This window comes from Etheostoma spectabile, chromosome 9 (genome assembly GCF_008692095.1).
Source record: "Etheostoma spectabile isolate EspeVRDwgs_2016 chromosome 9, UIUC_Espe_1.0, whole genome shotgun sequence".
NCBI lineage: Eukaryota > Metazoa > Chordata > Actinopteri > Perciformes > Percidae > Etheostoma > Etheostoma spectabile.
Window position 1 is genome coordinate 20,292,052 of NC_045741.1, and position 23,304 is coordinate 20,315,355.

Sequence of the window (23,304 nt, forward strand, 5' to 3'; positions counted from 1 at the left end):
TGTCTTCTGCTTTCCCGCCTGTGTGATTACCTTTCCCCGGCCTTATGTGTTGCACTTGTGTCTTGTTGTCTCCTATGTCTTTTTATATTAAAGTTTACTTGTACCTCACCTGTTTGTGGGACTTTGTGTTCCATTGTGTCAACTTTTGAGCGTTTCCAGTATTAATTGTGTCCCTGTTTTTATAATTCCCTGTGTTTTTGAACCTTTGCCTGTTTTTAAACTTTCCCTTGCCTGTTGATTTGGAAACTGTTGCTCGTGAGTTTTGTTTGTACTCCAAATAAAAATGTTGGAACTCTACTTAACGGACTCGTGCATTGTGGGTCCACTGCCTCTGTGAGCATGATAGTGTGGATGTGTAAAGGCTCATTGATTGACATCTTCCTGAGGTTCTTTTTTAGCTTTGTGGCATCAGTTAGTGGCAGCTTTATTAATGTTATTGGTAGAAAAGATTTGTGGCCTAATGTATTCTCATCCAAGCTCCTCCACCCTAACTTCAGCCTGATCAGAGGTCTAATCAGCCACCTGTGCGGGTGTTCAGAGGCTTTACAAATTTAATTAATCAGTGATTGCTTTTTTGTTTGTAAGAGATACCAGTGGCATTAAATAAAATCACTCTGAGAGGCTTTGAAAAGCTTGAGGAAGAGACATTAGCTTGCCGTCCAACACCCACACATCCACACCCACTGGTTCCAACCATTAAGGATCACAAGAGGCGGGAGCATATCCTAGCATGAACTAAGCAAAAGGCAATAGCTGGGATCTGATCCTTTGCATTTTTAGGTTCACGCAGTTTTAGATGTCACAGAAAAAGTCAAAAAATAAATAACTTAGCCTAATGTGTCACAAAAAGGTTGTAAATGGTGTCACATATGGGCAAACCACTAGTGCCCAGATCTGCAGTGGGAAATACTATAAATTCACATTAACGGCATTATAAGGGCTGATTGTTTTCATATTACAAAAAGTTATAATAGATCTAATAAATAAAAATACAACCACGGCAACATGATTTATTTATTTTATAAATGTGCAACTGGATGTCTTCTAGACAACAAGTTATACAGTTATTAGAATGTTTTGGATATACAATAAATCATGAGTTGCTTCACAGTAATTAATGTTCTATCTTATTAAATTTGCTAATGATAACATAAGTATACTGTTGTTTCATTGTGAACATTGTGTTTACATTGTGTGTTTTAGTGAAACAATAACAACAACTACGTGTATGCTTGGACTCTATAGGTTAAGTGGGCATTTTCAAGAAGTACACAGAGTCACACTACATTTTTGAAAATTGACAAAGTTAACATTTTGTGTTTACATGGTAATGACACTTCCATTTTGCAATAGCAACACTATTGAGCACAAGGGACACAGACTTGCTCAAATGTCATGACATCATTGGTCACCCTGCCCACAACAAATAAAGTGAGCAAACAGCCATAGTCAAGGTGCCCTCTTGTCTGAACTTTAAAACTGCATTTCAACAATATGAAAAAGAGATGCCACACACATTCACCAGCATTTATACAATGAATAATTAGCACTTGTGGATATGGAAAGGCAACAGTGATCCCAGCTAACACCTACAGTAGATTTCATATGAGTATGGAGCTGGACAGAAACAAACCGAATCAATTTTCTCTTAAGTTAAATAAAGATTGTATCTATTGTTCAGGGTCTTATAACTATAGATTCAAATAAAACCAAATTTCTTTTAAATTGTTGAAAAAAGTCACTAAAAACAATATTTCTTTTGATACATTTTTTCTCTTTTTTCTTTTATAAGTAAAATAATGACAACATATTTGCAAATATAAGCAAAAGAAAAAGTAAAATTGTATATATATTTTTAAACAAAGTAAGGATTATTGTAGGAAAAAAAGATTATCGTCTATTTGTGTATTCCAAAATGAATTGTGAGACAGCAAATGTAACATAATGTAACATAATACTTAACTTTGACTTGTTTCTGAAGAACACAAGGTCAAGGTCATGTCAACTTTTCATCCACTGATACACACCCCTTCGCCCTTCCCAACCCAGAACAAAGATTGTTTGCATTTAAAAGTTAAACCAATCTAATATGGTGTATTGATCAAAGATTCCAGGGTTGATATCATCCTTATGACTTTCCCTTTAAAAGACAGCCTGTGACTGCAGGAGTTTCACAACCCTATCAGCCATGAGAGTGGTTGTGCTTGCCCTGACTCTGGCCCTTGTGGGTGAGTATATGCTTTCTGCGTTTGGGAAGGTTTGACTTTTCAAAGATGCAGGTTTTTTTTTAATCATAAACTAACGTAAAAATATATTTTTTTATTTGGATGTCTTAAATGCATTTGAAATGTTTGATGAACAAAGAGCTTAAAGTTGAATGTTTAGCAGTACACAAGGTAACGCCTCATAAAGTTGTGCAGAAAAGACAGTTATTAACGTGTTTTTATGACTTTCACTTTCAGAATTTCAGATTTAAATTATTGTTTTTTTTAAATTCTATAAATACATTTTAAATGTCTTCCAATTCATTATACTTAAATACATTTTATATTTTAAGCTATGATGTTGAAGTGCATTTTATGTATTGTAACTGTTTCAATACAAAGGTTTGGAGAAACTAAAAAAAGTATTTTAATTGCTATGAGGAATAAGAGATTAAAATATATCAGTATTAGAGTAACCACAGCTGTATGTTGTACACTGGATACTGTCCATTTATGGATTATTCATTTCTTTTTAATGTAATTTCAGCTGGTCAACATCATTACTTTGGTAAGTTCAGTACTTCATTTTAATCTTGAAATTTAGGTTAAATTTTTTTAAACAATACATGGAAACCAATAAATAATTAGACAATGCATTGCACCATTTACCACACAGCTACAGTTACATGAAGCTTAATTATTCTGGTAAAATACAGTTTATTTTATGATTTATAGTTAATATGATGTAATTTATAACTGAAATAACTTTAGGGATGAGGTAAAATACATCTTACTGAGTGAAGTTGTTCTTACAGTTCCTGACTTTGCTGCCGGTAAGACATATGTATACAAGTATGAGGCACTGCTCCTGAGCGGCCTGCCGGAGGAAGGTTTGGCAAGAGCCGGACTTAAAGTCAGCAGCAAAGTTCTCATCAGTGCTGCAGGCCAAAATATGTACATGCTGAAGGTAAATATCAAAAGCAGCTGCAAGCAACTTTTCTCATTTTTAAAATGCAAACTTCCCTGTAATTAATCCTACTTTTTACACCCTAGCTTGCGGAACCTGAGCTCTATGAGTACAATGGCGTCTGGCCTAAGGCTCCTTTTACACCAGCAACCAGGCTGACTTCATCCATGGCTGCTCAGCTCTCGACACCCATCAAGTTTGAGTATGCCAATGGTGTTGTTGGAAAAATGTTTGCCCCTGAGGGAATTTCAACAATGGTGCTGAACATCTACAGAGGTATCCTGAATGTCCTTCAGCTCAACATCAAGAAGACACAGAATGTCTATGAGATGCAGGAGGTTTGTCAAAGATCCTTCAGTACTCATTATGAATACAGAAAAGGAATTTGAATCTCTATAGTAAACATTTGCTTTTCTCATTAGGATGGAGCTCAGGGTGTCTGCAAGACCATCTATGCCATCAGTGAAGACGAAAAAGCTGAACGCATCATTTTAACAAAGACCCGGGATTTAAACCACTGTCAGGAGAAGATCATGAAGGACATTGGGTTGGCATACACTAAGAAATGTGCAGAGTGCCAGCATGTAGGTTCAAACCCATTTTGTGTTGTGCATACATCTAAAGAAGTAGAAAATGTTGCATGACTAAGCAATTATGTGGTTCATCTTCACAGGATTCAAAAAACCTGAGAGGAACTACAGCATTCAACTACATCTTAAAGCCAGTTGCTAACGGCATCATGATCCTGGAGGCAGCTGTCAATGAGCTGATCCAGTTCTCACCTTTCACTGAGATGAATGGAGCTGCTCAGATGGAGACCAAGTATGTCAATACATACTCAGAATGTAATAATGCTAAGTGTAATAATAAGTGTTTAAATTTAATGAAGCTGTATTTACATTTCTTTTAAGGCAATCCTTGGTGTTCCTTGAGATTCAGAAGGCTCCCATTGTACCCATCGAGACTAAGTATGAATCCCGTGGATCTCTAAAGTACGAATTTTCAACTGAGCTACTTCAGACACCTATTCAGCTCATCAAGATCAACAATGTACAGGCCCAGGTATTGTCTTAGACTGCTTTAAATCATCAGTAAGGTCAGGAAATATGTAAATCTCTCCCATGTTAAATGACTTCCCTTCAATTTTGTGTTCTTAGATTGTCGAGGTTCTGAATCATCTGGTTGCCCACAATATGGAGAGAGTCCATGAGGATGCCCCTATAAAGTTTTTGGAACTCATTCAGCTTCTTCGTGTAGCCCGCTTTGAAGACATGGAAATGGTTTGGAGCCAATACAAAACCAAACATGTCTACAGGTAACTTTTGTTTGAACGTTTCAATGAGATAAGAAACTATATGTATACAGGTTCACTCACACAATTTTCCTCTTCCAGACAGTGGATTGTGGATGCCATCCCAGCCATTGGAACTCCTATTGCTTTGAAATTCATCAAGGAGAAATTCCTAGCTGATGACCTTACTGTTGCTGAAGCTGCTCAGGCTTTGATTGCATCTGTTCACATGGTGACAGCAAACACTGAGGCCATCAATCTGATTGAGGTGGGTAAACCACAAAGCAAGTTACTTTGTTGTAATACAAATGGGGGGATGAAACATTTCTGATTGTTTCTCTTTTATAGGGCCTGGCATCCAACCACAAGATAGTGGAAAACCCGATTCTGCGTGAGATTGTTCTCCTTGGCTTTGGTACCATGATTTCAAAATACTGTGTTGAGACAGCTGTCTGCCCGGCTGAATTAATAAAGGTGATATAACATTGTGCTTTTCATATTACTTCAAAATCTCTGCACATTTCTGTATTAGAAAAGGAGATCTTAATTGTTCGTTTTCCCCCCAACAGCCCATCCAAGCCCTCCTTGCAGAGGCTGTTGCTAAAGATAAGACCCAGGACATCATCCTGCTCCTTAAAGTTTTAGGTAATGCAGGCCATCCTACTAGCCTTAAGCCGATCACAAAGATCCTGCCCATACATGGCACAGCAGCTGCATCTCTACCCATGAGAGTCCATGTTGAAGCCATCATGGCCTTAAGGAGCATTGCTAAGAAGGAGCCAAGAATGGTGAATTCTCAACACGACAACAACAAGAGTATCTCAAGCTATTCTAGTTTTTTTGTATAAATTTATACTGTTTGCTTTCTCTTGTAAATCAGATCCAAGAATGGGCTCTTCAGCTCTACATGGACAAGGCTCTTCACCCAGAGCTTCGTATGCTTGCATGCATCGTGCTGTTTGAGACAAGGCCTCCTATGGGTTTGGTTACAACTCTTGCTAACATTGTGAAGACAGAGAAGAATCTGCAGGTAGCAAGCTTCACTTATTCTCACATGAAGTCCTTGACCAGGAGCAGCGCTCCTATCTTTGCCTCAGTGTAAGAGCACTCTCTGATCCCTAATCATCATCAGTCCATCTCTGTGAACTGAATTCTGCTAAGTCAGCTTTTTCCAATTTTACTTGCAGTGCTGCAGCTTGCAACATCGCTGTCAAAATATTGAGCCCAAGTCTGGACAGACTGAGCTTCCGTTTCAGCAAAGCTATCCATATGGACATCTATAACAGTAATGACAATGTCACATCTGGTTCGCGTTACCTCAAATTTTTCTTTTTCTGGAAGATCAACTAACTGCATGTCGTCAAACTCTTTCAGATCCTATGATGTTTGGTGCTGCTGCCAGCGCTTACTACATCAATGATGCTGCCTCCATTCTGCCCAGATCTATTGTGGCCAAGACAAGTGCCTTCCTTGCTGGAGCAGCTGCTGATGTCCTGGAGGTAAAAGGATAAGGAAACATCTGCCTTTATATAATAAGCATTTTAATTTAAAAATTATCTTTTTAACATGTTGGAGTTTTCCTAGGTTGGAGTAAGAACTGAGGGACTCCAGGAGGTTCTTCTGAAAAACCCTGCACTCGTTGACAATGTGGACAGGATCACCAAGATGAAGCGTGTCATTAAGGCTGTAAGTATTAAACACCAGTAAGTTGCAAGTACCAGGATATAATAGCATACAAAAGGCACATGATAAATTACAGAAGACTCTGAAGGACTTCAGATTGTGTTTTCTTTTTCCACAGCTCTCTCAGTGGAAGGCTCTGCCCAGCGGCACACCTCTGGCCTCCATCTATGTCAAAGTCTTTGGTCAAGAAATTGCCTTTGCCAACATTGACAAAGTCTTGATTGACCAGGCCATTGCGGTATGATTCAGATGACTGTCAACCTCAAGACTAATTTCCAAAATAAATTGTTATTCACTTTTTTTTTTTTACATTGTCACTTTCATTGTTACATTCTTCTTTACAGATCGCCACTGGACCCTCTGTTGGAAGAAACGCAATCAAGGCTCTGCTGTCTGGTGCTTCCTTCCACTATGCTAAGCCCCTCCTAGTCACTGAAATAAGGCGTATCCTGCCAACTGCTGCTGGTATTCCAATGGAGCTCAGTTTGTACACTGCTGCCGTGGCTGCTGCAACTGTTAAAGGTGAGCAAAAGCTACAAAACAACCACAGTTTAGCTTGTTTCAGGTCCCACCTATTCCACTAATCTAGTTTACTTTATGCTTATCAAAAAGGTGCTGATATGCTCTTAAAGTAGGCCTACTTGAAAACAGCCATTTGTAATTTTGTAAAGCTTTTTGTAATTGCAATTGTACTGGGCTTAAAGACAACATTGAAGCACTGATGGTACATGGTACACAATATCATCTAATTATGGAACCAAGATCGTTAAAAGTATTATGCTAAGTGGTGACACATTGGTTATTGGTTTTCTTAGTCAGGGCCACTGCAACACCGGCTCTGCCAGAAAACTTCCATCTTGCTCAACTATTGAAGACAGACATTCAGCTTGAGACTGAGATCATTCCAAGGTAGGTAACATCTGACACTAAAATAAAAATGAGTACAAAATATATCATATAAAGTGTGACATCCAAATATCCTCTCCTTCTAGCGTTGCTGTGAACACATTTGCTGTGATGGGGGTAAACACCGCCATATTCCAGGCTGCTGTGCTATCAAGAGCTAAACTCAACTCCATTATGCCAGCCAAAATTGCTGCAAGACTTGACATTAACGAGGGACATTTTAAGATTGAAGCTCTGCCTGTTTCTGTGCCCGAAAATATTACAGCTGTCTAGTAAGCGTAACATTGTTCACTCAATGTGTACTCTCAAAAATATTTAATACTGAGCACTTCTAAGATGTTTTCACTGTGGGAGCCTACATGATTAAGTTATTTTTCTTTCAACAGTGTTGAGACTGTTGCTGTGGCAAGAAATATTGAGGACCTTGCTGGTGCAAGATTCACTCCCATCATCCCTGCTAAAGTATTCCAGCCAATCTCAAGGGAGATTCCCACATCCAAAACGGTTTCATCTGCTGCTGCTAGTTGGGTGCGCTTTAAACATTGTCTTTTTTGATAGCAACAATAGTATTTACATTTGCAATATAATTAATGATTTTTCTTTTCATAGTCACAATCTTCAGAGATCATTCCCCAGGATGTGGCAGTTCCCGTTTTCATTGTAAGACCCAAAGCAGTTCAGTTTGAGAAGAAGTACTGTGCTAAAGCTATTGGACTGAAGGGCTGTTTCAAGATTGCCATTCAAAATGCTTCTTACATCAAGAACATTGCCCTTTACAAACTGGCTGGAAAGCATTCTATTGCTCTTTCCTTTGAAGCAAGTAAGTATTGATAACGCAATACTTTTGTCCGTTTTGTAGAAGCATTGTTCACAAAGCAATTATTAATGCTATTATCTAATGATACTTTCAGTTGAAGGTGGTGTCATTGAGAGACTGGAGATGGAGGTTCAAGTTGGACCAAAGGCTGCAGAAAAGCTCATTAAACAGATCAACCTGAGTGAAGAAACTGTTGAAGGAAGCCCAGTCTTAATGAAGCTCAGGAAAATCCTGGTTTCTGGTCAGAGGAATGTCTCCTCATCTTTCTCCTCTAGCTCCAGCAGAAGTCGCTCAAGCCATAGCTCCAGCTCCTCTTCCAGCTCTTCTTCCAGCTCTTCTTCCAGCTCTTCTTCCAGCTCTTCTTCCAGCTCCTCATCTCATGTCAGCAGGAAGGCCATTGATGCAGCTGCTCCAGCCCGTAGACTTCGTGGCAGCAGCTCTTCCACATCTGTTAGCAAGTCCAGCTCTGCATCTAGCCTTGCATCGCTCTTCATTGCAAGCTCAAGTTCCTCTAGCTCCAGTGCCAGTCTCTCAAAGGTAAAGATTGTTTGTATGGAAGAATATTAATGTGTTTACATATCATAGAAAGCGTGGAATCTGACAAAAATATTTCTTCTGAACAGCGAGTGATATCTCCCCACAATTTCCAGACGAACCACAAGATGCAGGTGCCTTCAGATTTTGCTTCTAACAATATATTGTTCAGTTTGAACGTTATCTTGTGTTGCAACTTTTTCATTGTGGCTTTAAACTTCCATATATCACTGTTGTAGGCTCTCACTTCTCAAGGAGATGCAGTTTCAAGCCGCAGAAGCAATGCCTCAAGCTTTGAGGCAATCTTCAAACAGGTGACTCTTAGTCGTCTTAAATAATAATTGTAATATGTAAAATCTTTTTACTGATGGGTTTTAACCCTGATTGTTCCAACAGAAAAGATTCCTTGGCGATGGAGCTGCTCCTAACGTTGCCATCCTCTTCCGTGCCATCAGAGCTGACAAAAAGGAAATGGGATACCAAGTGGCAGTCTACTTGAGCAAACCTACAAGCAGAATTCAGATCATCATGGCTGCCTTGGCTGCCGATAATAACTGGCAGTTCTGTGCTGATGGAGCTGTGCTTAGCAAGTCAAAAGCCACAGTGAGACACGGTCTTTTTATAATCATAGATCTTAAGACATAATATCAAGAGGCTATTGTCAAAAACAACTGCCTTATTGTCACATCTGCTGTCTCTCAATAGGCTAAAATTGCCTGGGGAGCTGAATGCAAGCAGTACCAAACCATGATCGCAGCCGAGACTGGTCTTCTTGGTCCCAGCCCTGCAGCTCGCGTGAGAGTGACCTGGAACAACATGCCTTCAACCTTTAAGCGCTATGCAAAGAAGTATGAAACTTCAAACAAATGTCTTTAGCCTACTCATATGCAAAATAGACTGTGAAATGTCTGATATTTGGAAATTATTTTGCAGGGTGTATAATGTCCTTCCTGCTTCAATAATGGCTGGCATGGTTCGAGGAAAGGATAAAAACACTGCTAAGCAGCTCTCACTTACAGTTGTTGCCACATCTGACTGGACCATTGACTTAATTTGGAAAACACCAACAGTATGAAGAATTTAGTAGTTATCCCAAAATATAAATGATTTATGTTTTTTTATTTGTCTAATAAATGAATTATTCTGTTTATAGCACACTGTCTATAAGGTGGCTTTGAGTCTTCCATTCAGACTGCCACTTGAAGAAATCAAAGGTCTCACCCCCTTCGATGACATTGTTGATAACATCCACTACTTGTTTTCCAAGGCTGGTGCAGGTAATGAATTACCTTATTGATTAATGTGGAATTCACTGACAGTCATCTTTGGCTCTGGGCCAAGGATTCAAACTTTTTGTTTTTTTATTCTTTACAGCTGAATGTAGCTTTGTCAAAGACACACTGACCACATTCAACAACAGGAGATACAAGAACGAAATGCCGTTGTCTTGTTACCAAGTTCTGGCACAGGATTGCACCAAAGAGCTGAAATTTATAGTTCTGCTGAAGAAGGATCACATTGATCAGAACCACATCAATGTGAAAATTGCTGATATGTGAGTGTCAGAGAAAAACTGTGGTTTCAGTCTACAAGTTGACAACCCAAAATAACATTTTCATTTTTGTACTTGTAGTGATATTGACCTGTATCCGAAGAACACTAACGTGATGATCAAGGTTAATGGAATGGAAATACCCATCAACAACCTGCCGTATCAACATCCCACAGGTTCTTACACATTATTCCCACCCCTTAAATGTAATTCTGCAAACTTCATATCATGATCCAAATACTTAGAAGAAAAAATGATGTAATGGTTTTTCTTTCTTTTTTTTTTCTTTTTTTACATACAGCTAAAATACAGATCAGACAAAATGCTGAAGGTGTTTCTGTGTACGCTCCCAGCCATGGTCTTCAAGAAGTCTTTTTTGACAAGAACTCATGGGCGGTAAATGCAACACTCACTATGGACACTTTAAGAATATATATAAAATGATATTAAATGGTTCTTGTATGCAAATTCCAGTCTTCAAACTTTGACCTATGAGAAAACATTTTGGGCTTTTGGTAAATTTGACATACAATGTATACTGGATAGCCTGTAATGATGATGCAATGCAGGTTAAAGTTGTGGACTGGATGAGAGGACAGACCTGTGGACTTTGTGGAAAGGCTGATGGGGAAATCAGACAAGAGTACCGCACACCGAATGGACGACTGACCAAGAACGCAGTCAGCTACGCTCATTCCTGGGTTCTGCCAGCCAAGAGCTGCAGGGACAGCACTGGTAAGACACAAATGTCATTGTGTTATTACTTTTACAGCAAGATCCTTTTCCACTGTGATGTGACACACTGTGACACAATTGTTAGATCACTGCACATGGTTAAAGCAGGTATTTTAAACATGTTATGATGCAGTAAAAACTCACTTATCAACACCTTTTTCCCTCAGAGTGTCGTATGAAGCTTGAATCTGTGCAGCTGGAGAGTCAGATAAATCTCCATGACCAGGAATCCCACTGTCACTCTGTTGAGCCCGTACTGCGCTGCCTGCCAGGCTGCTTCCCTGTGAAAACCACCACGGTCACTGTTGGCTTCCATTGCCTTCCTGCTGGTGAGACTGCAAAGAAATCACAATTGGTTCAAGTGACAAAATATTACAGTTCCTAATCATTCTGCTCCATTCATTTGTGTAGATTCTGCCCTGAATCGCTCAGAGAGTGTGAGCAGCATCTACGATAGCAGCGTTGACCTGAGGACAACAACAGAAGCCCACCTAGCCTGCAGCTGCACTCCTCAGTGTGCTTAATAACACTTTCTTCTCTTGGTCACTTACATCAATTCCATCTTTTTAAATGGAATTTTAAATAAATCGTATCTCGCAATAAGCTTTCTGTTAAGTTATTTTGACTATTGTGACTTCGTAGATCTACAGTGATGCATTACTTAAAGGGAAATGCACTGATGATTAACTTCCTTCCATACTGAGAATCAGTGTGCAAAAAAAACTACTACACTGATTAGTTAACTGCTTTTTTCTTTTAACGTAAAACTTTGGGAGGTTAATCCCATCATTGTTAAAGAACGTGCATTCAAAACAAGTGACTATACAGCAAAATAAAGAATTGTTGTGACCAATACAATTCTAAAATACACATTTGTCAATTTCAACTTATTTTAGAGAAAAAAAAAAAAATTTAATGTTGAAGGGTTGCAATATTTTCAGCCACTACTGTATGTGTGAAAATCTTTTGATCGACCACTCCAGAAAAACTGTCATCACATTTAAAATAGTTTATTTTTAAGTCTAATGAATGGCTTGAGTATTTCTTTAACTTCAATTTAATTTTTACATTTTCTACTATAGTGGACTGTTGTCAAAAAGTAAACATTCTGTGGCCACTGTATTGAGTACATTTCCTTGATGATGTACTTTACATCTTCACAATCAAATACAAAATCACCAGTGTACAATATATGTGAACTTAGTACTAGATATATCATTTAATAACAATGGTTCAGTTCAGCTCCAAAATACTCAAGGGCAAGATTATCTAGTCGCAAAAGCAATTTGTTACAGCTCTTACCTCTTTACTAGACAGTCCTGTTGTTGAATTGCTGCTTCTCTCCATTTACCTCAATGGTCTCCATTTTTGTCAGTTATAGGCCACAAATGAATGGGAAAGAACAGGTGAAGCAGTTCTGTAGATCAGTAACTCAATTGTTTTGCGACAGAGAGGCCAATAAAGGTCAAGTAACAAGAAACTTGTGTTACAATAATGTATAATGAATGTTTCAAGAATATAAGATTTTCTAGAATGCATCATGTACAAATTACTATCAGTCAATATAAAGCCACTTAAATAAAAATTTAATTAAAAACAAAGTTGAGAAGAATACACATACACTCAGCGACAGGGTTCTACAACACATTATGTAATTTCTGTTAAATTTGACCACCTTTTCCTATTTTACTGTAACATCCTACATCACCAGCTACTGATGTAACTGCAACATCTGTCAACCACATTTCTATATCAAACTATAGAAAAATACTTCCACTATCCAGATTCTTATTGCATTTTGTGAAACAGCAGCATTAATTCTACATTCTAAAACATGCCAGTTGAGAAGTTCGAAATGATAACTAAAGTTGAAAAGTTGTGATATAGCAACATTTAGGCAAATTTATGTCCAACAGCAAAACAAAGCAAAGCAAAAGCAACCTCTCCTTACACATGATCTTTTGTGGCACAAGTACTAGCCTTAGACTAAGATTCTACACATTAGATATGACTGCCAAAACAAGATTTACAGCAACACATAAATGCATACAATTCGATTGCTCTCAGTCACACAGAGCACAGAACACCAGCAGCTAACCACGACTCTTCCAGTGTTTGGTATTCACAATTTAGGTGCATTTCTGAAATACTACAAATTATTAAAGTTTTTGGCTTTAAATAGAGCTTGTCTTTTGCTTTATGAGTGTGTGGCTGTTGTGGTCTTCATAGTCGTTCCACTGTTTGTGTTGAACTGGAACATTTCCATTTAAAAAGATGCTTGATTCTTCAACATGTTCATTCAATCTTGGTTTGGTTGAGCTGGAAATTTGACAAAGAGTCAGCATTTATTTAGCGGTACATTATGTCATGTCATTATTTGTATAATTATATGGTGTACCTGTTTTCTGGGACAAGTGTGGGATACAGTTCAGCTGTTGATGGTGATGTCAGTGGGACACATCTGGGTGTGGGGGAGGTTGTGTCAGACTGCCTTTTGATGAGCTTTTCTGGAAGTGCACTTGCCTCTGTTTTAGCTGCAAAGATAATATGAAACTTTAATAATAAAGTAACTTATTTTATTATTATAATTACAAATAAAAACAATCAACTTTGGAAGATTCAAATGTAAAAACAAATGTGACCTGGGCCTGCCCAATGTAACGGAGTGGACACTCACATATTAAAAAGGCACTTTTGGACTTTGACATCTGGGGTTTCTTTGAATCAGCAAATGGACTCAAGTTTAAAAACTGATGTTTGAGCCACATTGCTCGATCGTCCTCAAAGGCCTTTCTCTGCAAGTTAAACCAGATGCAAGTCATTAAAATGAGCTCACAGACATAAACCAGTCATCTTGGCACATAGCTGTTTTTTGCAAAGAGCAAAATGTAGCGTATTCCCTAAATTTGATTTCATACCAATTTTGGGAACAATAGGTTTTAAATAAATCACCTCATGGCTAAGCCTTATAGCTGCTTCAGTGAAGTTCCTCCTCTCCCTCTCAAATATTTTTCTCTGTTCCTCAAGGGTCTTCCACTCATCTCTAAAGCGCTCTTTCTCTTGCAGCATGTAGCAGTCGCTCAGCAGGGATGCCTTATCATCATACGGAGAGCTCAGCTGCTGCTACAAGAAAAAGAAGTGGCATGGTTTGAACAGCCAGAATTTAAAAAAGGAAGTGTCAACAAACAAAATACTTTATCTTTCCACCAACATGCAAACAAGGTACCAATTTAAGTGCTCAGTTAACACTATAAAAGAAAGAGTAAACCCTGAGATAAAGCTACAAAGTTAGAGGTTGAAAAATTACTAGCAGTTTAAAATGTCTAACTTTTTCAAAGTGTCCCTTTACTTCCTACTCCTACTTAATTGTTTTATAGAGTTATATGGCACTCTTGTCTCAGCAGTGGGACTTTGAATCTTGCTATTGGCCACTTGAACTAATCAGAGAGCTTAATGGCTAAAATGTCCGAGTAATTCAGTCTTACCTGCAGGAGCTGATGTTGTGTTTGAATGAAGTCTTTGCACTGCTGGATCTCCAGCTTCAGTCTGTCCATCTCCTCCTCATGAGTCTCTTGGGAAACAGCATCAGTATTTTTGCTCCTGCCTATCTGAGTCAAAGATGCTGGACAAGCAAACCAGAAAATCAAATTTTACAATTATGTTATCATCCATCTTCTACAGTATGTATTGATTTTAACAGGAAGTTAGAATCCAGTGTGGAATGTTATTGGAAAAAAAAATTGTTTTGGTTGCTTCCATACAATCTGATCTGAGTTTGGCTTCAGTATATAATGTAAGCATGCTTTGGTTTCTTGATCTATGACTCTCTTTTGCCACATCAATGGTACAAAAGCTATTTGAGGTTAGAGAGGAATCCAAATTCTCTTGACTTGTTACCAAATTATCAAGACACAAAGTTACATTCCTTTATGTATCAAAGTCAAAGACTGAAATTATGCTACATGAAGCCTACCTTGGTTGTCCAATCTTTCAACGTGGCTCTTAAGTCTTCTCCATTGGAGGCGAATACTGTTGGTCAGCTTCTCTCGGGCGTGTAAACAATACAACTCTCCACTTTCTTTACTAGAATCAAACACTTCCTCGTCTGAGTCAGCCTGACAATGAAAAAGAAAAGAAATGTCAATCCATTAGTAGCACATTGACCCTTTTTAGCCATGGTTATCGTGTTTGTCTGCTTAATCAGCCAATTTGTAATAAATGTGTTTAAGAATCATACTACTTTTTGTTTTATAACACCTGGTAAGAGATATACTGTATGTCTTCCTGCAGTATATTACTGATCATTGATACCATTATTATTAAGTGATGAGACTTGGAAATAAAAACAGTAAGAAAAAGAAAAACAGATTGTCCTACCTGTATACTATCATCTTGATGTTGGTCGTCTTTCATCGTTGGTTTCTTTGAACTCAGAATAGACATAATGTCTTTTTTCATCTGCTGCAACACTTTCTTCAACTCTGCATTTTCCAGCAGCAACTCCCTTTGTCGGATGTCATAGTCACTCAGCAGAGTCTTATACATCTCCCCCTCATGCCTTGGGATGAAAAAGTTAACCATCTATGTTTATTTGTCTGGTATAATGTCACCTCGTACGGCAACAGCACCAAACAGAACCGCAAGGTCCTACCAAGAGTTGTTTCTTTGGCTGAACACACAACAGGTGGCGCTCTACCCTGCCTAAAGGACATTTACAACAGGCACAGCAAGAATAAGAAGAGCCTCTACCCTAAGGCCACTAGGATCCTAAACAAGGTCTCTGCCTTAGATTTATTTAATTCTCCTGTGTTCCCTCATTTTTTTTATTTATCCATAAAAATGTCTTCAGCGACAAAGTTCATGGATAATGTAAAATACCTAGATAAAAAAGCCATTAGAAGTGAACTTACTTTGCTTCTGTCTTTTCAGTTTTCCAGAGGCTTCTCTTCCCATCAGCTCTTCCAATGTTGTTTAATACATCAATAGCTGGAAGCAAGAAAAGACAAATGGAGAAAATGAAAGCGAGTCTTAAAGGTCATGTCAATTTTAATCTTGTGGTGTTGCTTTGATTTGAAAATGTTTAACATTGGGGCAAAGGATGGGACTGAACAGGTTTTCTCTTTAACCTTGTTTCTTCTCTTTTTTGTCAACCAGAAGTTGATTCAAGCGCTCCCTCAGTTTGTTGAATTCTCTTTCTTTCCTTTTCATCTCATGATTGTACTGGCTTGCCCGGCTTGCAATTATGTTCTGAAGTTTTTGCACCTAGCAGGAGGAAATACCGTTTACTGTATAAAGCTTATCCACCTGAGACCAAAAACATGACTGTGGATTTACTCGACATTGTCTGGGGCATTAAGTCCAAAGAAAATACCTCTTCTTTTTCATTTTTCAGACAGTTTTGCAAACTCTTCATTTTCAGCTGCAGCTGTCGTTCTCTCTCAAGGAGTCCCGTCTTTTCTCTTTTGGACAGTTCAAGCTGTTCCTATGATAACAGAACAACATTGACATGGCAACTCTTGAGCTGCTTTTGGTTGAACATTTGTCTTCCACCAAATCGATATATTATTTAAATACAATATTAATACGAGGAATCACTGGGTTTAAATATTACTGTACTTTTAGTTGGGTGCTGTTGAGGCGCAGGTAGTCCACATTGCTGCTGGACTTAAGTTGCTCCACTTCCATGTTTTCCAGAGTCCGGAGGCCCCTGCGGTGCAGCTGAATCAGGTCATACATGCAATTTAGCACAGCCACAACATTCATTTCTGAGCTTCCTCCTGACTCCATCCAAACTGGTGGAAGGCCAAGAGATGACACCTCCTGTAAAAAGGAAAATTAAAAGAAGCAAACCCAGGACATTCCAGTCATATTTCACATACTTTAAACCACAAGCATCAATAACTGCACTAATATAACATCAGAGACACATGTAAGGATACCAACCTGACTGATGTGTGATAGACATTCCTGCACGTTTTCCTCTGTGCAAAAGGTACTGAGCATGGTGTTTATGTGCAGTGGCAGCGATGATTGGTTAAACTGCCCCAAGGGAGATGGTCTACATTCAATGGAGCTGCTGCAAATGTCCTTGACTATTGGGGGGGAAATGTCTGTCAAATATATATTAGTATGGTCTTATACTAATTTGTTAATGCTTGATATATATATATATATATATATATATATATATAGACAGATATAGATATAGACATGAATTGAGGTTACTTTTGGCACAGACATTAAGAATAGCATTAATCTGCCATATGGGTCAGTTTAACCTGTTCCTAACTCAGGTTTTATACAGAGAACAAGCTAGTAGTCAAAATGATACAGTAACCTACACACAACTGCTGAAGGCAGAACACTGCAGGACTGTTCTTCAGTTTATCTAACTAGAAATGATGACAACATCAAATTAAAATGAAAAAATATTGTACAGTTTCTGAGACATATAAAAAGGTGAACAATTGCTGAGTTCAATAGCCAACATGTCTCATTAACAGTGCATATGCACTGGTCTACAAAGTCAAAAACTCACTCACCCAGGGGGGACTCTGGCATTGTTGCAGGGCAGCATACAGGCTGCGTATCTGGATCGTCTACGACATATGCAGGATACACAAACCTTGCCACAACTTCCACGTATGCAGTCAGTACTCCTGAAATAGAAGGTCAGATTAGCAGCGCCCATTAAACTGGATTACGAGGCAATGGAAATTAACGTGTAGCAGCAATGAGGGGTGGAAACACACAGCAACCTAAATAACAGAGTATGTGGACAGCAGATTCACTAAGGCTATCTCATTCATCCAGTGAAGACAACAATCTCATAGTGATCACAAAGTATACCCAGAGCTGTCCGATAAATGTAAAACAAATTATGATAATGTGTAATGATTTAGAGTCATTTACAAAGCTTTTTATGATTGTTATATGTTGTTGTTGTGGTTTATACACGACTGTACACTGTTACTGCAGGACGATTTAACAGGTTGCAAGCTTGGACAAGGCCGGCATCTTATCTCAATGCTCTTAACATGAGCTGATCAGACTAATGCCAAACAGACAGTATGGTGATTTGTCTGCAGAACCACACAATCAGAAACATTTCTCCTCCTGTAAGAAAAATGCCTTTGTTTTTTAACAAACAGTCACACTATATAGATGTTACTGAACACCAATAGTATCATCTCCAACACCTTATTCTAGGACAGCAACAATAAGAGCATGAGCAGTGAATTTACACATTGCATATTTATGTAACAAAGAACATTTTGTGTATTACATTTTTCTTACATTTTAGTCTTTAAGACTGTGTGTGACTCATCATTGGCTCAGGGGACCTGCCCTTTGGTTTCAGTGATACTTAATCAGCTTGACGAGACAGATGGCAAGGCTACAGTCACAAAGCTTAACAAGACTATACCCTGCTTACACTGACTACTCAACAAGTGTTGACCTTCAACTCATTAGTCAAATTTCTTTTCCAGTGTAAAATCTCCGAAGGGAAATACCGGTATCCAAGTACCGTAAGTATTTACAGAATATGTTTTAAGGTTTGTGGTCCCTCGGAGGCATGTATGATAAGCCCATGCTGTGTGACATTTTAGAACAGATTCTCAACCATGAGGGGTACTTAATGATGGGTTCCCAGTAGACAGCTCAGACTGATCTGCCTACACTCAGTTTCTAAGTAGAACAGCCCTGCATTAAATCCTACCTTCATGAAGATTATAATGCTCTTTTTTTTTTTTTACCTATTTTGTCACCCTCACTTATATGAAAATTAAGACAAGCCTCTTTGTAAAACGTTAATGGAATACAGTTCATACGCACCGCAAACTTCAGCCTCCAGAATGAACCAGAAAGTTGAAGCAACACCTCAACAGTTTCAACTAAACTGAACATTATACCTTCATGGTAGGATGTATTGCATATACCGTTTAATTAGATTGCGTTACAATTTGCTTGGTGTACCCAATAAGTTAGCACATATTTAAATATCCTAGTTTTGTAAATTGTCACTTTATAGATGCAGTTAATTTGAAGTTAAAGTATAGCTCAAGCTGACATCTCAGCAACTCTATCATTGCTTGGACCTGCTGGCAAAAACACTAACTTATGTGACCACCACATAATATCTACTAGGTCACATTCCTTCAACAAACTAACAGTATGCGAAACATATGAATGGTATCACATTATTAAGCTAGCGCTTACATAAACTGTACGTTACTATAAAAGTGGGATAGCCCGGATAAGTGTGGCGTTAAGTTATGCTGTTAATTTCGGCAATAATGTGTGACCTTGGCCCTTACTAGCTATTTTCAGGACACAGTCTACTCAAAATATGTTTGTATAAAGGCTATGCAGGTCCTTTACACATCTAGCTAACCACAAGACGTTAACTGCTCAAGAGTCCTCCTCGTCCACTTAAAAACATTCTGACATTGAAGCCGAGTGGCTACTATCTTAGCCTAACAAGTTGCCTACTGTAGTCACAAACGCAGTCGTTAAAATGTTTACTTTATAAAGAAGTAAACACTAAAATATTTTGAGTAGCCTACTTACTTAACTCTGAATTTTCATAAGCATTTCCCTACTGCTCGTTGCTTCCCCATCCAGCAGCTCCTAGGACACTCCACGCCACTGCACGCATACCAAACAGCAAGCTTATTGGCCGACTCGTTGTCTAGCAACCGAGCACGGCTCAATATGATTGGCTCCTGGCTGTGAGGTAGTGTTTTCAGAGACGGTGTTGAACTATAGAGCTTTCCTTCAACGTTTTTCAAGTCAAGGGCCCTGAGAGTGAGATGGAGCAGGGACACCCTACTACATATCGATATCGTATAAAATTAAGTTGCATATTAAATTTGGCCTACAACAATGTGTGGATGGCCTAAAGCCTTTATACCTGTTTAGTACATAAAATACCAAGCTATTAAAATATTTGCTGTCAAGATTCCATCAATTGTGTTATTTCAAACATACATGTGGCACAGGGTATGCTAAGGATTACCTGGATCTGTGGATTGCTACCTTACTTATAGGCCAGTAAGCCTATCATCACTGTTTTCTTCTCACAAATAGGCTGATTTGTATTTGCTAATAATGTGTTGGATTCATATAAAAACATTTAAAGATACTTTCAAAAAATTAACAATTTGGAGCCCCCCCCCCCCCCCCCCCCCCCCACTGCAGTAACTCTGAGGACCCCCTAGGGGCCCCGGACACCCTGTTGAAGATTTCTGCTATAGAGTATCATTACCTTAACTACAATTTTCTTTTGAAATAGTTGTTTTAATTATGTCAATGTGATCAAAACACACTGATAAAGAGCGTGTATGTTTTTTTTTTCTTTTGGTATTATGACCTTGTATTCGTAGATATGATACTTATCAAATAAGCTCAAATAAAACTCTTCTCTCTATTTACTGTGTTGTATTCAGAAATAACAGTCAAAGTCAAATATGTAAGGAGCAAGACTTAAATGTAAAATTAATTTAATTAATTAACTGATAAATGCAATTTAGTTAGATACATGATATGAATTCAACAAAATTACAACTTTAAAGTGATTTTATTGCAATTTATACATCACATAACAGTACAATAAAGTAGCTTATTGCAACACAGTAACAGGTTTTCAAAATTTCCAGGCAGTGAACATCTCCCTTAGCTTTAATTTATATATTTTTTTAAACATTATATATATATATATATATATATATATATATATATATATATATATATATATATATATACATATATATACACACATACATAAGGCTTTTTCTCAATTCTGGCATGTTTCTCTGCATATTTTTTACACTCTTCCCCAACTAGTGGAAAAAATAAAACATGGCTATATCCTGCAACTCCTTGTAGCTTTTGTGCATTTCAAATTATTATCAGAGTACTTGTCTTCATCACTTCTGGTCACAACAATGATACTATGCTAATGAACAAACAATTCTGAACACTTGACTGGTAACATCTATTAGATTTACAGTGCAGTTTGACCTTTAAATTCATGATCAACTACAAGTTGATTCTATCATTGTATACATTTAACTGCAATATTGCTCACTGGACAGAATTCAATTGAACAACACAAAGCATGGCCAGTTTTCATACAGTAATCGTCGCATTTTGGGCTCTACCCCCAGATCTAGTCACTCACTGGCACTGGGAGTCTGGATTCAGTTGTTATGAGCAATGGATCTGAGTAATCACCTCTCTTTGCATCAAGCCACCATGTTGTCATCTCTCCTTTTCCCTGTTGTAGAAAAATTAGTCAAAATGGACGTGAGAGAGAATAGAGTCATATTGCAAAGCATGTGTCTCTTGAATTTTAAATTAAGCCATTAGGGTTTGATGGGGGGCAGAGAGCAGCAGCTGGGGCCACCTCTCAGCAAGACATCACAAGTGTCAGCCGCCCTGCACGCTATGACTGAGAAACCCCTCCCCCATAATCGGCACCACCAAAAAAGAAGTCTTAGGTTACAATGTGAATAGAAGCCAGTAGAACTGAATGATACAATACTTTACTGAAAAAAGGCGCTAATTTTAGACACACCCAGTCTCTTTTGCCTTAAAAGGAAAGTTTTTGAATTTCCTCTGGTCTTTTCAAACTCTGCCTCATAAATCCCTTGTCTTTTTCAAAGTTGGTGAACCAGCTTGTGTGCGATTATATTTATTGTTGTATCTAATAGGCTTTTAAAAGAAAAAGGTAACCTCCACAACAGCATATACCAAAGAAGGTAGAAATAGTAATAACAGCAAGAAAGCTTATCATCCCAGTTAGGTCTAATCCAAGAGAGGCTGTGGATGTAAACTTAGTTGCCTTTTGTATTGCAGTCCAATATACTGTGTATCAGTTCTGCAAGAAATTCTACCTTCACAAATGTTATAATCTTTAGTCGTTGAAATGGTTTTGGAGAGGTCAAAAGAGATGTGTTTTGGTTATTTAGCCGACCCCATTTGTATGTATGTATGTGTGTACATATGTGTAAAGTTTGAATATACGTAGTGAATGAAAGTCTGAATGTATTGAATGAACCTTGAATATATTGAATGAAAGTCTGAATATTTTAAATGAAATCTGATTATGTTAAATATAACATGTGCATGAACATATTATGTCTGAACATATTGAATGAAAGTCTGACAATATTGAATGAAAATCTGAATATATTGAATAAATGTCTGAATATATTGAATGAAAGTTGAAATGTAATCTGATGCCATTTTGTGTTTTGTTGTGATTAATCCTGACCAAAGAGTGACACTGCGAGCAAATCAGCAAAAAATCTAGTGTCAGCAATTTTGATTATTGAAGAGATTATTAACACAGTGGAGAAATGTATATACAGGCCAAAAGACTGATAACGGTAACAGTTTCCAGTACCATTCTCCCAATGAGCTTCATGAGGTAGTCACCTGAAATGGTTTTCACTTCACAGGTTTGCCTTGTCAGGGTTAATTAGTGGAATTACTTTCCTTATTATTGGAGTTGGGACCATCAGTTGGGTTGTGCAGAAGTCAAGTTGATACACAGCCGACAGCCCTATTTGGACAACTGTTAGAATAGATTATTGGCAAGAACCGATCAGTTAAGTAAAGAGAAACGAGTGGCCATCATTACTTTAAGAAATGAAGGTCAGTTGGTCCAGAAAATTGTGAAAACTTTCAATGTATTCCCAAGTGCAATTGCAAAAACCGTCAAGCGCTACAACGAAACTGGCTCACATGAGGACCGCCCCGGGAAAGGGAGACCAAGAGTCACCTCTGCTGCTGAGGATGAGTTCATCTGAGTCACCAGCATCAGAAATCACAAGTTAACAGCAGCTCAGATTAGAGACCAGATGAATACCACACAGAGTCCGTGTCTTTGCGCGACGAAGAAAAGGTGACCTGATGGATTCTACATGCCTGGTTCACACCGTGAAGCATGGAGGAGGAGGTGTGATGGTGTGGGGGTGCTTTGCTGGTGACACTGTTGGGGATTTATTCAAAATTGAAGGCATAATCAACCAGCATGGCTACCACACCATCCTGCAGCAACATGCCATCCCATCCGGTTTGTGTTTAGTTGGACCATCATTTGTTTTTCAACAGGACAATGACCACAAACATACCTCCAGGCTGTGTAAGGGCTATTTGACCAAGAAGGAGAGTGATGGAGTGCTGCGCCTCCACAGTCACCGGACCTGAACCCAATCAAGATGGTGTGGGGTGAGCTGGACTGCAGAGTGAAGGCAAAAGGGCCGACAAGTGCTGAGCATTCTGGGAACTCCTTCAAGACTGTTGGGAAACCATTTCAGGTGACTACCTCTTGAAGCTCATCAAGGGAATGCCAAGATTGTGCAAAGCAGTAATCAGAGCAAAGGGTGGCTACTTTGAAGAAACTAGAATTTATGACATATTTTCAGTTATTTCACACTTTTTTGTTGAGTACATAATTCCATATGTGTTTATTCATAGTTTTGATGCCTTCAATGAGAATCTACAATGTAAATGGCCATGAAAATAAAGGAAACGCATTGAATGAGAAGGTGTGTTCAAACTTTCGTCCTGTACTGCTCATATATATATATACACACACACACACAC

General features: G+C 38.3%; 3 protein-coding genes across 6 annotated transcripts in view; 1 reads left to right on the forward strand and 2 right to left on the reverse strand.

Moving 5' to 3' along the window:
* The first annotated feature begins 2,067 nt into the window (after window positions 1-2,067).
* LOC116695978 (vitellogenin-1) lies at window positions 2,068-11,292 on the forward strand. Its single transcript, XM_032526569.1, has 34 exons — window positions 2,068-2,228; window positions 2,752-2,772; window positions 3,020-3,171; window positions 3,258-3,509; window positions 3,594-3,755; window positions 3,845-3,993; window positions 4,083-4,233; window positions 4,329-4,486; window positions 4,565-4,730; window positions 4,811-4,936; window positions 5,032-5,250; window positions 5,343-5,560; window positions 5,650-5,747; window positions 5,837-5,961; window positions 6,047-6,148; window positions 6,264-6,383; window positions 6,490-6,667; window positions 6,961-7,054; window positions 7,138-7,323; window positions 7,438-7,579; window positions 7,661-7,871; window positions 7,963-8,405; window positions 8,492-8,536; window positions 8,642-8,716; window positions 8,799-9,005; window positions 9,108-9,250; window positions 9,336-9,471; window positions 9,556-9,679; window positions 9,777-9,957; window positions 10,036-10,130; window positions 10,256-10,350; window positions 10,524-10,689; window positions 10,857-11,018; window positions 11,101-11,292. Exons 1-34 carry the CDS (start codon window positions 2,189-2,191, stop codon window positions 11,211-11,213), a joined length of 5,055 nt encoding a protein of 1,684 aa, XP_032382460.1. The 5' UTR covers window positions 2,068-2,188; the 3' UTR covers window positions 11,214-11,292.
* Window positions 11,293-12,170: 878 nt separating this feature from the next.
* LOC116695979 (afadin- and alpha-actinin-binding protein) lies at window positions 12,171-19,356 on the reverse strand. 4 transcript variants are annotated; one of them, XM_032526573.1, is made up of 14 exons: window positions 19,261-19,317; window positions 17,232-17,348; window positions 16,633-16,799; window positions 16,306-16,509; window positions 16,061-16,171; window positions 15,816-15,951; window positions 15,600-15,675; window positions 15,067-15,247; window positions 14,663-14,804; window positions 14,175-14,311; window positions 13,642-13,809; window positions 13,367-13,484; window positions 13,088-13,223; window positions 12,171-13,008 (listed from the first exon to the last, which is right to left on the reverse strand). In XM_032526573.1, the coding sequence occupies exons 2-14, from the start codon at window positions 17,248-17,250 to the stop codon at window positions 12,864-12,866; spliced, it is 1,740 nt and encodes a 579-aa protein (XP_032382464.1). In that variant the 5' UTR covers window positions 17,251-17,348; window positions 19,261-19,317; the 3' UTR covers window positions 12,171-12,863. The 4 variants fall into 4 exon arrangements, with proteins under 4 accessions (XP_032382464.1, XP_032382462.1, XP_032382463.1 ...); XM_032526571.1 differs by having other exon boundaries at window positions 13,642-13,812; window positions 19,261-19,315; XM_032526574.1 differs by having other exon boundaries at window positions 12,864-13,008; window positions 13,642-13,812; window positions 16,633-16,781; window positions 19,261-19,356.
* A 1,024-nt stretch (window positions 19,357-20,380) lies between these two features.
* LOC116696126 (atrial natriuretic peptide receptor 2) overlaps window positions 20,381-23,304 on the reverse strand; it is a gene marked incomplete in the record, with an annotated part of 24,066 nt that continues 21,142 nt past the window's right edge. The window contains 1 exon segment of the mRNA XM_032526884.1: window positions 20,381-20,968. Coding sequence (XP_032382775.1) covers window positions 20,861-20,968 — 108 coding nt within the window.